Below are 16,287 nucleotides of genomic sequence, written 5' to 3'. Positions count from 1 at the left end.
ATAGATTGAACCTTCGATTTGCAAATTTTTCAACATCCACACAAAAATAAGTTGAACTTTCACTTTAATTATCACAAATAAGATTTAGGGAAGATACAGAGCATTGCACACTCTGACCAAATAATAGAACTCATACGTTTAAACTTAATAATGTTAAATGATGGCAACTATTTCTCTAATCTATGACGTGTTTTACTCTTTCTAGTAAATTTGTATATTTGCATTTACTTTACACATGACTTACGCAAAATGATCTTAAATAAATATACATTTTACCATCTTATCCATCCAAATAGCTTAAACAATCATCCAAACAGGATAAAACAACAAAATGGAGCAAACTTACTTTGAAGGCATATACGTAAATAAGAGACAATTTTTCTATTATCATGATTAGGATTGATAATTGTAGCAAATATATTCTATTTTAATAGTAGTTAACATGTAGTTTAATAATATCCATTCAGTGGAAGGATCATTAATCTTGGGCACTAATAGAACCTTGATTTTAATTTAGTTCAAGCAGATTGTGTTGTACCTTCATTTTTACAGAATATATATTATTCATATGCCTTCTTTTGTTCGTTTCAGACATTTTAGCCTAATATTTTAAAATTTGTTGATCAATTGTTCATACGTTTCTTGTATTCTTTAATTGATTTAATTATTTTTAAAAATTGTTTTCATTCAGATCAGCTGACTTAGCAGTTGGAACGATGACCCACCTTTTCGTTGGTTAATGTCCATTTAGTCTTGGGTTCCAACTCCAAACGTTTTCTGTTGCCAACCAAGATACAAAGGTCTCCCAACTTGCTCAATAAGGGTAAAGCCGGGAACTAAACCTCGGGGAAACGCTAGTTACCAAAAGTTTAGATTTGTATATAAAAGCATGTCTAGTATTACTCAGGACTTCTTAGCTGTAACACCTGCCGTCAAATGTGATTATCTAATGCTTCAAGACTGCACATCATGCAATGCTCTTGAGAAATGATAAATCTAATATGGCTCCATCTTTTTCTTATCCCACAATCCAACAGCTCCTTCGGAACCTTCTTGCCCTTTCTATTCATCTAGCCAAAGTTTGCACTTAAATGAAAAAAAAAAAAAAAACCCTACGATTAATCAAAATTTTATTATGGCGCATGTATAATGTAATCCATACGTTGAGCAGAACAGGGTCTGTCCTTGATTGATATAACAATTGTGAGAGAGAATGGGTATGTGGTGGCAACATCTTGCATGGATCATTATGATGAGAAAAGAGGTAAAATAAACTGTGCAGATCGGATCCTGTTTGGAGGTGAGACAACCAAGCTATACAAAATAACAATTGACAGCCAAATTGGAGGAGGGGGGCGTTCCATGCCCAAGTCGTTTGGGTGATTCAGCTAGATTTCCACATGTAACAATAGTTTCACGAGACAGAAACAAGCATCCACATATAACAATGCAGCAACTCAGATACAGAAAAAATCTCCCGATGGTACATTCAAAAGAGTATTTTAATCATCCTTCAATCGCTTGAGAAGTTTACTCGCCCATTGCCTCACCCGCCTCTTTAGCGTGAAACCAATGAACACACCAACCATCAGGCTGACCGCACACATCTTACTACATGTTGACAAAGATACAACTCGCCTGCAAACATAGCGTCCAGTGATAAGTTGCAAATAACCAACCAAAAAGGATTATATTGTTCAGAATGTCAAGTAGTTACAAAGAAAAATCTGATCTCTGCCCACATTAATATTCATTATTGGCCTATCAGCCATTGTCTAATATGAAAAGCGATCACAAAACCTGACTATAATTTTCTTTAGGGGAAAAAAAGGAAAAAAAAAAAAAGAAGGGAGGTTCCTGTCCCCACAACCTAGTTCTCAAATGACTGCCAGTTCAATGGTATCTTACCACCAATTGCCCATTTGTGCATAGATGTATTAATTTAGAGAGACCGTAAATTCATGCAAAGACTTCTAAGGAGTTTAACTTCATTTGTGTTTATCTTAATTAAAAGCATAATAATTAGCATCATCAGAACAATAGAAAGTTTCCTGTGTCTAATTAATCCATGACCGGAACACAATGTCATTAGACCCTCGCTTAAGGTTGCAGAACACATACCACACCATCGCCTTAAACATACAGATCCAAGTACATGCCATGACATGATTTCACGTGATTTCAGGTTGTATCAGCTTCAGTCCACACTAGTCCTAGGTCTATTCCAGCAATATTCTGTTGGTCCGGTGGGCTCAGCCTTCAACCTAAAATGAGTATAAGGTTTTTTTTTTCTCACTTATATCATTATAAAGTTTAGTTGCACATTTAATACATTTTTCTCTTCATATATGACACGTTGATTGATATTACTGTGCTGCATGTTATCTTTCATAATTCCTTTTTTTTTTCCACAGCATTAATAAGTTAGAATGAATATTCTAGCCTTCTATAGTTAAGGTGGACTGACACACATACATCCCCATTCCATAATTACCAGTACTAAAGTGATGATTCCTGTATGTCAGAAGTTCTATCAAGCAAATAAGAAGGATCCTTTTTAACACTGGAATTACACAAAAGGTAATGACATAAAGTTAGAGCAGTAACTCAAATAATCTAGCATTCATAATTCTTCAATCAACAAACTTCAGATCACGTGTATCCTACCAAAGTTAGGTAGAATATCTATTTTCTAATTCATTCATAAATGTGGTACTTACATATTCCTCCCAGATTAATTGAATTTCAAACTAATGAATATCAACTGTGTGTTAGTTTAGGAAGTTTGACTTTGAGAAATTCAACTTGGCAGTTAGCAGGTATTCACAGTTCCAGCTAGAAACATTTGATGCCAATTGTTACTCACAAAGGGAAAGATTGTCCCGAAGTGACTTTAGGCCAGGGTGAGCCAAGACCACTTTGGCAAAGTGGGCTCCAGCTCAGATACACTAGCCAAACAGACCTTTAGTCAGACATTCTCAACTATTTGGTTCTTGTTGTTTTAAGCACATTGCAGCTTAATGAAATATGAAATGTGGGGAATGGTGGTATTTCCTTCTACCCACTTCAATTCTCAGCTCATCTAACCTAAAGAAATGTGCATAGTTAAGTGTGGAACCTAGGGAATCCTGGTCAGGATATCCTCAAAATAAACTAGTGCATTTTACTCAGATAATCTAGTTGAATTAACAACTTACCTAAATAAAGTTGACCTGATAACTAAATGATGTTCCACATTTTACCATTCGATGTGACATAGTAGTTATCTTATAGCATTGATTAGAAAGGAATTAATACAATTACTCCCCAAACTAATAGCCCTACCTCTGTTTAGAAGTACTAATCATAAGGTACAGGTACCACACAAACTTTTTTTATGTACCATGTAAGGTTTTAGCTCTTTATCATTAAATTGTAAAGCACCATTCCAATCATCATCCTTCCAAGAATCTCTCATTTTGCTTTCAACTTTGTGGCATCCATCAAATAATCTAGTTGTCACCGCTATTGTCATCATTACCCACACTAACATGCCACATTTCCATGGCTAATTCTAGATTATAATCTATCATTGGGTACATTTTATCCCTTTGCGTTTCCCATGCAACATCATAAAGTGCTAAGAACAATAGGCCAGTTTTACACTGCATCCTTTATACAATAAAGGTGCATAAGTTCCTAATGAACATTATAGATCAACTAAAGAAGGCACTCCCATACTACTCACTTAGTCCCCTCATCATCATTTTATACGCATGGCACATTTAAGAGTCGATCAGCAACTCAACTATTCAGTATAACTCCATCGCTCTTAAGCCACTTCATCCTGCATGAAAACTAGTATCAAGTACGCCATTCCTTGACACCTCTAATGTCACAAGACAAGCAAAACATGTTTCACAAAGGCAGCTTATGTGCATGAGGTCGACATCAAGTCCCCATGATACAACATCACCCCCTTCGATTTTCAATCATACATATTCATCCATAGAAAATCTGCAGCAGAATGATCACTAGAAATATACATTATCAGGACACAAAGTTTAAAAACCATGAGCCTCATCTTTGGGAAAAATCTGAACCACAAATTCCTAATCATCATGACTTAAAAACGAATTTTGTTCCTCTAAGTCCTGCAACAAAAAATAGACTTGCTACATCACCCATCCCACCACTGCCCATTTAATCAAGAATGGGTTGTTACCTTCATCTCCTTGTAAATAGGCCAATGTGGCTTAAACTTTAAATGAGGACTCCAACAAACTCCTTTTGTTCAATCCTATCTCCACCAGTCCAAGATCTTTGTATATAACTTTTACAAGTTAAATCCGACCTGAATATATCACAATAGCATCCTTTGTTTCTAAGCTTCGCATAATGTCAATTTCCAACCATCTGACTCTTACTCTTCAACACACCAGGGTCATGACAAGTGCCTCATTCCTAGGATTCTCCTTTCTTTTCATTTCCTTTAAAAAAAATATTTTTTATTACAACTATTTAAGATCCCCATTCGACATGCTATCTTCCAAAATTAAAGAACAACCTATCACACTCCACAATAACACCAGCTCAATACATGCTCTACAATGCAGGAAACAATGAACTCCCCAACATGGACATGAAATACAAATTGGAAGTTCTCATAAGGCACAAGCTTCACAATTTCTCTTACCCTTGCACACATCACATGCTCCTACCCATGATAGTCTCTGAGATAAATCTGAACCCATAAATCTTGTCCTCCATATGCCCATTCCAATGAAGCAACTTCCAACTAATATCAAGGAACTCACTCACCAAGGCCTCTCATCCCACAGAAAATTCCAACTAATCTATCTTAAATCTCCAACACCATAACATGAATTTCTTATCACATTCCTACGCACCAACAAGCTCTGCAAAGTTTAATTGAGAAGCTAACTTGGCACCAGAAGCAAGAGAAAGACATCTGTTACTGCAAGAAAATTTGCATTATCAAGCAGAAGGGTCCAGGCTATCAGTTCTTCCCCACAAACCCCATGAAAGCTACATTCTCGTTTCATTAATAACATGAAATAGATTCTTCCATCCTGTTTGAATGAGTGAATTTTCATGTCATCCCCGCCCTCACAAGTATTTTTTTTTTAAAAAAAACTAAGTTTTTTTAATAAAGGATGATGATGACATGGTTTTCCACTAATTTATTGGGTGTCATACATTCAACCTAATTTTTATTTCTTTACAGTTACCCACTCAGCTAGTCTCCCATGGCAAAATCCTCGATCCTTGAACCAGAAACCTAGAAATCCCAAACATATCCATATTTTCTGCTGAATTTTCAAGAGTCCCGCTATTTGACAACACCAAAGGAATCAAAAGGCGAAGAAAGCAGCAACTTTCGTTCATCAAAACAGAGGAAAGATGGAAGAGGAAACGAAAGAAGCAATCAGAGTAATAGGGAGGAAGAGTAGTCGGAGTACCCAGAAGCTCTTTGAATAATAACGCCGGCCTGGCCAGGAGAAACCCCGGAGGAGTGCAAAGAGCACGAATCCGTCTTCGATTCCGGCACCAGAGATCGGAGGCCTAGCTTAATCTGTTCTACGGAACCCGCCATCTACGAACACGAAAGAAGAACAAGAAATCCAGTGTTTAGGGTTTCCCAATAGGAATTCTAACTTCGGAGAAGAAATCGCGGGATTAGGGTTTAGAGGCTCGCCGAAGGGTGGAGTCGGGATTTTGACTCCCTCCGGTCCGGTGGCCTTGCAGAGGAAGGGCGCTAAACTCTAGGGCTCCAGGCTCCAGCAATGTCTCCATCGAGTACTTGCGTGCTGCGTAAACTCGTGCGGAGATTTTTTTTTTTTTATTTTATCTAAAATATAAATGTTCTTCTTTTTAAAAGAATTTTGAGATTATTTTTTTTAATTTTTAAATATTTTATTTCTATGCAAATTTTTACCAAAATTTTAGATTTTCTATATAAATCTATTACTCTATTAATTGAAACTATAATTTATATTATTAAAATTTAAAAAATAAAATATTGAATTGCTCTCTTCTCCTTGCACAATCTTCTCTCTTTATTCTTTTAATCCAATAAATATATATATATTTTATCCTATAATAATATAGTAAAGAAAGAAGCTATTCGAATTTTTTTCATGATAACAAACTTTCTAGAAAAATTATTTATCAGTATAATAAAAATAATAATTTTTATCAATCATAATCATAAGATTTTAAAATGTTATTAGGTTATTTTTGGCAATAAACTACTTTGTGATAGTAAAATAGGGATGACCATAAAACTAAGTCTTTAAAATCATTATAATAGCCATCAACTGTTGTGTGTACCATGCTGCTCCACTACAATCTGTATCTTTAAGGTATAACATCGAAAATAACTCTAGAATATCAGTTATTTCAATTTTGCTCTTCATATGATATCCCACTCGTCCTTGACATGTACAATTTGCTTAGGTTCCTCACGAATTATCACTAATAAATTAGATATAAAAAACTAAAATTTGAACAATTTTCATTTACTCAATTTCGTAAACATATTTTCCTATAAAATAATAAAATAATATCCTATTTCATAACAAGAAATATTTTATTGCTTGACCAATGACACTGGATTTTTTGTTATCATCCAATGTAGTTTTTATGTTTCTAAGGGAACTTCATCATTAAAATTTTGGGTCCAGAAATTTTTTACTTTTGCTTATTATATGTTATTAACTCTTAAATAGTTTTTTTTTTTCTTTTCATAAAGTTATTAACTTTTAAATAGTTTAGTGTTTTCACCTAAGAGTAATAAGAGAAGTTTTGCAAATCCGAATGAACGAGTCTTTTATTTTGTTGAGCATATATATGATGGGAGGCATAACCTTTTCCGCCCCCCACTCTCTATTCAGCCATTGATTGACTAGCATATGAGATCCATTTGTCACCCACAACGACCCACCGCACCACAGAATCCACGATGCCGGGGAAGAGTGGAGCCATGCCCGGAGAAATAAGTGGCGCTTCCCAGGGCTACTCTCTACCTTATACCCAACGCACACCTTATGGTAAAAGAGGAGAGGTTTAAAACTGAGTAGGGTATGAATAAATGGCGTGGTCACTCATGACTCATATGTATAAACTAAACAAAATATTTTTTTTAAAAAAAAGCCAACATGATCAGCCAACGGATGCACGATACAGAGCATATTTCCTTCACAAATGACGCTAGAGATTAAGCAGCATCAGACATCAGAAATACTACCTTTTGATTTGATATTAATATGGGAAGATGCACAAAAATCTCCACAGATTCATTCATAACTAAGTAATCAGAATGTCAAGTAGAATCATGTGGCTGGAAGTTCACACTAGAAATCATCGCAGACTTCAGCTGTAAAATGCCTACTATTTTCAGTCAAAATATATACCAGTTCTCCTCTGTCCCGTGTTTGCTTGTGGTCACTGCCCTCTAATTGGAATTTTATGATTCCATTTTTCTGCCTAGTATTGGTTTCAGCTACAAAATCCCATAGCATCCAGCAACGTTAGATTCAAGCTGCTTCAACAATCACTTACCTGAATAAAGAAGTGGATTCATCAATTTCCTATTATGGTTCTCAAATGAAAAGAGGTGGGGGAACAGAAGAATTAATGACAAGCACCTTTTGCAGAAAGACCCCGTTGCCTCTTAGATGACCTGCCTCGCATCTGATGCCTCTTTCTCTTCTTCGCTTGTATCTGGTGCGATCTTCCAACCAAGGAAGGCTGCTCTTTCAACCCAAAGCTTCGCGCGACATGCCCCAGATGAAGTTTCTTTACCATGAAAATCCTCTTCAGCTCGCCTCGATGGGCAGTATATGCACGAACCCAGGAGCAGAAAGCATCCCTGGCTAGCTTCTTCATCTTGGACTGAAACACATAGGAGGAACATGTTGGAACAAACTCGTCAGGTTAAAAACTCAAAATGGAATACAGAATTCAGGATGATCCAGAAAGGAAAACGTTCCATAATAGTTCAAATTAAAACGCCGTGGGGTTTCATCAGTAAATACCCATTTATTGACTCTACTGAATCTATAGTAACAGGAAATAAATAACAATACTTTGACATTTTGTGAAAAACAGAAACAGGTGCAAGCATTGGGGAGCAAAATTCAAAATTTCTAACTGGAGGAAGCTGAACAGTAGTAAATAGCAGATTTTTTACAACCAATAATTTACCTTCTCCAAGTACAAGACTGATCAAGCAGACTACATGCCTCTATGTTAATCAAACATCAAGAAATTAAGAAGATGAATGCACATCTGACAGCTGGCTGATTTATCTCAGCAGAATCCTTATCAATCATTGGAAACAAGTACAAAAAGTCACAATTTATATGCGACATATGATGCAAATAAGATTTAAGAAAATAGTGGACATTCTTCACAATTATATATGCCAACTTGGAGACCAGATGGCAGGACTACCTCAAACGTAAACAAATTGCTCTACCAAAAACTATAAATCAACAAGATCGAAAAGCCATTACCTCGTTTCCGATAAAGTTTTCAAGTGTCTTCTGCAGAAATAATACCCAAGGATGTGTATCTAAAGATAACATCTTTTTGCTATTGAGCTTCTGGCCATGCAAAGGAAAACTGTCTAAGACCTTCTGAAGGAGATATTCTTTCAATGAGACACCATGTAGCTGCAAATCGTGCAGATAATCAACTTCAACAGGTTGAAGGAATAATAATGCTTCCCCTTTCTCACCTAATCGTGCTGTTCTTCCAACCCTATCAATACAAGAATGTAAAACCTTTTACTAATTATATGAACAGCCCTAAAAATACAAGGCACACAAAAGAACTAGAAAGATAGATTTAGATTACGTTCTAAAAGTAAGTCCATTACACCTCACAAACTAGCATTTTCAACCATATGAATAATAAAGTGGACAAATGATATGATTAGCAAAGAGAAAAGAAAGGTTCACAGGCAAGCAGCATGAATGTTAAAATACAAGGAAGAATTTTTCCTTTTTTTGGGGAGGAGGGTGGGGTTGTTGAGGGGGGAAGTCAATCTATCGCCCTGTAGAAGCAGAAAAAAATCATCACTTTCTTTACAAAGCAAGTTTGCAATGCTAGGGACCTCAAAAGAAAGGTGCTGATGTTTCATGAAAATCTACTAGCATTCACCAAAGCAAATATTGGATAACATACTTCATCCACCAGGATTATCAGAAATATGCACTCCATCTACAAATGCTCTATCTCTGAACATGTTGCATACATACTTATGGTTGTGCAACTAAACATGTGCTTACCAGATGATTTTTGTTTTTCATTTATTAATTTACAAGCTACACCTGCCTATGGTCTTTTTCATATTCATTTAAAAAGAATAATCAAGAATTTTTAGGATGTAGATATTGGAATCCTCTGTATAGCTAGTCACTTACAGAAATTCTTTTGCGGGAATTGTTAGGAGAAAACATTAAGAAATGGAAAACAAAAACAAATAGATTAGAGAAATATTATGATTTTGAATTTCGGATGTGTAAAATACCTATGAACATACTCAGAAGCCTCGCCCGGAGAATCATACTGAATGATACACCTTACTTTCGGAAAATCCAAACCTCTTGCTGCGACATCCGTACATAAAAGTAGTGCTGATTTTTCAGAACTAAAGCCTTGGAATGCTTTTCTCCGATCATCATGCTCCATGTTACCATGTAATCTGAATACCTTGCATCTGACAAATGGTTGTTTCTGATTTGCTTCTGCTTGCAAATCGGAAGACCACTGAAACTCGCTTATAAGTGAATAGTGGAAATTTACCGCATCACATGTCGAGAAGAAAACCACAATCTGCAGAATGAACCTGTAAGCAAACTGGAATACTTGAATGAAAGCATCTAAGCAAGAAAATTTTCCCATCAAACTTAAAAACTGACCAAGAAAAGACAGGTCAAAAAGATCAAGAAATCCATATGTATTATTTAGACATCACCCTTTTCACACCTAATCAAAACTAAAAACTGTAACTGCATGGTGATTGGAGATCTTGACCCCACCTTCTGGGAAATTTCTCTTTCAAAGAGGCTTTTGAGAATAGAGAAAAGAACCACAAGCCGTGAACCACAGGACACTGCATTTCATAAGTCAAATGTTACTGCAACATGAAAGCAACAGCAAGAACAGCAATTTAACACAGCTAAGATTATATTTCCATGAACGGGCAGCTACCTTTAACATATCTTTGTATTAGCTGAGATGGAAGATTATAATTGTCAAGCGAATTACTAGGTACTGTGCCATGATGTTGTAAATCTCCACCCATACCAGATGTTAAAGATGCAAAATTACTGATTGAAGGATTTGGTTTCACGGAAGAATTATTCTTGTCATCAAGACCAATCACAACTGGATCCTCCAAGCTGATGTTAGCTAACCGGTTAACCTTTTCATTTAATGTTGCTGACAGAAGTATGTTTTGCCTTGAAAATTTGGCAGTCCTCCCTCCTTTAATCTCTTTGCAAACAGAATCATTCTGCCTTGAACCCAAAAAATCCAGTATTTCTTCAACTGCTTTACCAAACCCCAGTTCAAGAATCCTGTTAATAATTAAAGAACAAAATATTCATGTGTACCTTTTATGAAACATAACATGAAATTGGTGCATCTTAAATGATAAACTGCATGCATGATTCTTTTTTGGACAACAAGGAAAAAAGTAAAGTGAAGATAAGAATGCAAATGATAAGCAATAAGATTTCAATAAAAGATCTGCAGTGAGACAAACCTGTCAGCTTCATCGAAGACTATCCACCGCAAATTTGTATACATGAATGATTGAGTATGCTTTAAGTGATCCAAAAGGCGCCCAGGAGTTGCTATTAGAATAGATATTCCTAGAAGTAATAATATTAAATCAGATGCACTATAGGGAGTGGAGAAAATTACAACAATAACTCACACCATCTCATTCTTAATTAACAGTTCTCATCATTTTACTGGTGCTACTGTTAGTATGGTTTGAGAAGCATGACCATTCTGACTTTTCAGTCATCATGGATATGATCTCACAGGGATGTAGGTAAAAGTATTGGCTAAATAAAGAAACTAACATAAACTATTTAAGGCAGAAAGTGACAGCACGATCACTCATGCAAGAATCACTTAATTCCTAGGCAAGCCATTGGGAGTTGCAGGCCGATAGAACAACAATCCTTATTGTCCACCTAATTCCTCATCACATAATTATTATTCTAATGCAGTTGCAACCAAAAAAAAACCTTGGGTTAGCTATAGATCTCCATAAGTGAAGTTCGACTAAGAACTCATAATCATGTTCAAGTCATCAAATGATGATGAATGTATAAAACTTCCAAGAAAAAATTCCAAACACAATGCTACAACTCTTCAAGAAGCATACAAAACCATCACATGATTCACACACAATAACTGGATAACATTTCATAAAAGTGCAGACCTTTGCGCAGCCTGGCTTTTTCCTTTGTCCTGTTTTCACCACCCATGATGTACCCAGGAACTATCCAATGAAAACGATGCACCAGTTTTTCGCAAATTCCATAAACCTGCATGCATAATTCTCGCGTTGGCACAAGCACCAACGCTATTATCATTCATGTCAATATAATCTGATAACAAATATAATCCTACATGTCTAACATTGCTTTGGCTGGTGAATACTGATAATCCATCAAAATAATATGGAATGCTTGAATTAAAAATAAAACCAAGATAATAATGTAAAAGTTGCATTCAAACTCTCACTGAAGAAAATCTTAAGACTCAAGTCACAAGGCACAAATTTTGCGAACCTCCCCATTTTTAAAGAAATATCTAAAACTATAAAACCACCATGGAAAGAAAGAAAAACGAGGCAAAGGTTATGAATGCTGTGTTTGAACTTCATCACTCCTGCTAATCTCAGTAAAGATATAGCATTGCACATGCTACTACATATACCCAACTCATCATGCATATACAATAACAGGTGACCTACTTTGGTTAAATATCACTTTTGGTTAACGTTTTTCTACAGCTCAAAGGATATAAGAACACATCCTACAATAGCTAAGGTCAAGATTTCATTTGATACTGCTGATAATTATATGATCACATTCAGCAAACTGACCTACTTATGAAAAATGAAGCTTGCTGCATCACAAAAAATGGGAAAAAACTAGACATTCATCTATTACTTTCTAATACTTGGTCCTGATCTAGTTGTCACTAGTGACCAGGGAAGAAATTTAAAATTTTTACAGGAAAAAAGAAGGAATTCCTGATCTAGTGTATGGACTAAATTATGAAGAAATATTCAGCATGACATGGTGTAGACGTATGAACTTACCAAAGGTTCCCTCGGACCGTTGGATACGAGGCTCGTGCATCTGTAGAAGGTGGACAATCGGCGCAAGGTACACAATTGTCTTGCCTGTGCCTGTGGCAGCATTAACAAGCCTAGACAACCTCCGGTCAAGGAAAAGAAGATCAAAGCAATCCACTCGAATACCACCAACTACATAAATAAAATCAAGAATATCTACAAGGATACACATGCCGTCCAGCGATCACGACTGGAATTGCTTGAGCCTGGATCTGTGTAGGGACTTGGAACCCCATTTTCTCTATCAAGAAACAATTTTTAAACAAAATAACCTCTCGATCATCTCATTTAATCATGTAATGATAAACAAAACTGCCTAAGTACAGTTGGGAAAGATGTAGAGGGAGAAGTAAAAACCTTGGAGGTGTTGGCACAAAGTGGAATGGAGCCCGAGATCCGCGAAGGAGCAAGAAGCGAAGACTCCCGCATCGGAGCCGCCTTTGTCGTCCTTTTCCTTCTTCTTGCTCTCATTCTCGTTCTTCTTTTTCATGGCGATTTGGTTAGGGTTTTCTTCTGGCGCCCCAATTCGATTGCCCTCATAAACCCTAATCCCTTGCTCGACGTGTTCATGGGCCGTCTCCTTCGGAGATGGTGCAACAAGAGCTGTCCCTGGACCGGGCCGGATGGAGCTCCGACCAGGCTCTGCCCAAATTTTTGAATAGGCCCGCCCCGGCCTTCGGGCCTAAATTTCTAGGCCGCTGCCTCGCTCTTCCTCCGGCTTTAGAGTTCATGAACATATTAAGTTTTTCAACGAAAAAACTGCTTAAACAATCTTTAAAAATAATAAACATGACTAATTAAATAATGCTAACAATTTAGAATATATCTATTATCTCACTAAGTTCATATATCAATAATTTATTAACTAAGTCGGCAAATACATTAAACATAAGCAAATAACACAAGAAAGATAAAAAAAAATCGAGTTTATCTTTAATTTTTACTCTCAAGCCCAGCCCGATTATTAAATGGGCCTATTTTGTAGGCACGGGTTAGAGAGTGGTCCGAATCCATCCAATGGGCTTGAGCAGGCTAGGCAGACTGTTCGACCTATGAACAAGTCTACCCTCCTCGTAGGAACCTCAAAGACCTAGATGATTAATATGGTGGAAGAGAAATTCTTTGTGCACCACGAGCGGTGTAAAAAATCCGACGATGAGCACACCGTTTTATATGATTGGTCCATAAAGTCATCACTTTTTAATATGTATTTAATACCTGCAGTTTCGCTTTTTTGTTTTTAAATTTTGAATGATAAAAATACTTTGATTTTTTAAAAAAAATTATAACATCTCATGGCATATTATGATTTTTTGGACGCAAAATGTCATAATATGATATAGAAAATGATGACATCCTATGATATATTATGATATTCTGCATCAAATTATGACTTTCTTCGTACAGAATGTCATAATATAGAAGGGGTATTTTTATCCAATCACTTTCTAATGCGCATTAAATGTCTGTTGTTCCATTTTTACGTTTAAAAATTTTGAATGATGAAAATATCTTTAATTTTTAAAAAAAATTATTACACCTTGTGACATATTATGATATTCTGCATCAAAATTATAATTTTTTATATGTAGGATGTCATAATTTTTTTTAAAAATAAAAATATTTATATTATTTAAAATTTTTAAATAAAAAATAAAATTATAAATATTAAATATATATTAAAAAATAATAATTATATAGATCAATCGTATAAAGCAGCCTCCGATGTATAAAAAATTTTCCTACCATGGAAACGCTGGGCAAACACATCCCAATGAAGTCGTAGAAATGCTGACTTCACATTATTACACTCTCTTTTACTGCTTTTTCCCAAGATAGAGAGAAAATATTAAACAGGAATGTACGGGGGCATCCAAAAAGTCCCCTTGGCTCGCATAAAGCTGCTTGGCAACTAGGCCGTTTCTTATGGGAAAAAGGTTTCGCCAGTGCAAGTGCCACTGGAGGTGGATGTACCATGCGCATGTCCCGCATCCGCAATAATTGAGGTAAAAAGTTTTGAGTTGAGATTCTCCATGGGGCATCTTTTGCACTGCAGAATACTGCCTAGATGCTTGTTTATATGGGCCCAATCATCATATGATGGTGCAGCACGTCTTTTTTATATATGTGGGCCAATCACCGAGATGAGCGCCGAGGAATAAGGTCTAATAGGAATGAGCGTCATGATTGGTATGGTGTACTGTAATGCATGTGGTTTAGGATATAATTTCTCACTAATATGGCAGCGAATGGATGGACCCATCATTGTGATTTCAGATATTTTGTATGCACCAGAGCTAAACAGTTCGTGCAATCATGCTACAGTACACATTGAGTTGAAAATTAAATTGTAGATGATAAAGATAGAGAGAACAAAAACGAATAGAAAGTAGACAACCACCTCCTTGTTGCTTGTCAATATATGGTCAATCACCTTCGTGATGCTTCTTCCATTCACGTCTACCATTGAGTAGGCCCCCTCGGTTCAGAACAGCCAAAAGGATGTGTTCTTCTCCGACCGGCCATGGCCCACGGCCCACAGCTAACTACGCAACCATTGGCTACCAGATAATTTCTCCGCACTAGCTAGGTGATGAACAACTACGCCCTCTCGTCACTTGACAACCCTATCAAACGAATGGATGGTGGCCTTCCCCTCTTGGATAAGTTCACTATCCTCGGTCCAGTCTTGTCAGTGGACGAGTCACTTATATTTTGAAGGAAAAAAAAAAAAAAACATATCGTCTTCATTCTGCCACCACTTCATGATGCGACGCAACATGACCTTAAGATGGCATGGTTTGTCTTTCTTATCTGCCGATTATCATATAGGAGAAGGCCTCATGCTTTTCGATCCAAGTATTATATTGTCTATTCTTGGCGTCAAAAACTTTGCCCACCAATATATGGGCTCATGATGTGCACCTTATGAGTGGGCTTTTCATCTTTCCTAAGCTTATTATTTTCCTTTGCCACATTTTGTTTCAGCGTAAATCAATGCATTGTGTAGAGAAAATTCAAGAGGATGGGCTCTTCATTTTCCTCCTCCATATTAATTTTTCTTACGTTGTTTTATTTATCTTGATTACAACCATCTATGTGTTTTTACATGCATCGCATAATATAATTGAATAATACTTTTCAAAAAATTTCAGACCCATAAGAGCTAGCATTATATGAAGCTACTTGCACAAGCTCTTCACATAACAGACAGTAGGAAGAGGAAAACATATTTTCTTAACACAGACGATTATACTCAAAGATACATGAAATATATATGATGATGAGAGGAGAGGCAATTTAGTAAATGGCCTAATGAGCTTGATGACCATTTATGATGTATTATTATTGATGGGCTGTTGATGATGATGTATTTCTGATCATTTATGGTCATCAGAAATGAGATTAACTGTCATCATTAATGTATTAGCAGATGAGAAAAATGAATGAAGATTTTTTTTTTTAATGACAATAAGATAATCATCGTAAATAAAATTTAAAAATTTTTGTAAATAACCATCAAAATAAAATATTTTTATTATAAATTAGGATATGAAGAATCAAACCTAAGACCTATATATTGAATATTTATCTACTATCTAACCACTAGGACAACATTAGAATCTAATATGAAGTCATAATTCATTATACTTATTTTAGACTTTTTCATATTATAAAATATTTTCATTTCAAATATATTATGGCATATTTTATTTATTATTATTATTTTTTATAACAATTTAATCATCTTCTTTTCTTAATATCCTTTAAAAGTAGATAATTTATAACTTCTTTTATTTATGCTGTAATTAATAAGTAATAGTATTTAATAAAGAATATTTATTATACTTATTTAATAAATAATACTAAATTATGAAGTCATAATTTATTATACT

The 16,287-nt window shown here is 35.6% G+C and overlaps 2 protein-coding genes across 3 annotated transcripts; both read right to left on the bottom strand.

Moving 5' to 3' along the window:
* Window positions 1–1,342: 1,342 nt before the first annotated feature.
* On the bottom strand, window positions 1,343–5,852 carry LOC105044386 (uncharacterized). 2 transcript variants are annotated; one of them, XM_010922260.4, is made up of 3 exons: window positions 5,699–5,852; window positions 5,463–5,596; window positions 1,343–1,638 (listed from the first exon to the last, which is right to left on the bottom strand). In XM_010922260.4, the coding sequence occupies exons 2-3, from the start codon at window positions 5,594–5,596 to the stop codon at window positions 1,503–1,505; spliced, it is 270 nt and encodes an 89-aa protein (XP_010920562.1). In that variant the 5' UTR covers window positions 5,699–5,852; the 3' UTR covers window positions 1,343–1,502. The 2 variants fall into 2 exon arrangements, with proteins under 2 accessions (XP_010920562.1, XP_010920561.1); XM_010922259.4 differs by having other exon boundaries at window positions 5,463–5,784.
* Window positions 5,853–7,236: 1,384 nt separating this feature from the next.
* LOC105044387 (DEAD-box ATP-dependent RNA helicase 17) lies at window positions 7,237–12,948 on the bottom strand. Its single transcript, XM_010922261.3, has 11 exons — window positions 12,749–12,948; window positions 12,560–12,632; window positions 12,356–12,465; window positions 11,468–11,611; window positions 10,778–10,886; window positions 10,222–10,589; window positions 10,050–10,123; window positions 9,539–9,843; window positions 8,520–8,766; window positions 7,650–7,896; window positions 7,237–7,563 (listed from the first exon to the last, which is right to left on the bottom strand). Exons 1-11 carry the CDS (start codon window positions 12,879–12,881, stop codon window positions 7,556–7,558), a joined length of 1,818 nt encoding a protein of 605 aa, XP_010920563.1. The 5' UTR covers window positions 12,882–12,948; the 3' UTR covers window positions 7,237–7,555.
* Window positions 12,949–16,287: the final 3,339 nt, after the last annotated feature.

Source organism: Elaeis guineensis, chromosome 5, assembly GCF_000442705.2.
Source record: "Elaeis guineensis isolate ETL-2024a chromosome 5, EG11, whole genome shotgun sequence".
Taxonomy (NCBI): Eukaryota; Viridiplantae; Streptophyta; class Magnoliopsida; order Arecales; family Arecaceae; genus Elaeis; species Elaeis guineensis.
Note: the sequence above shows the minus strand (reverse complement) of the source record. Positions and strands in the feature narration are given on the sequence as shown.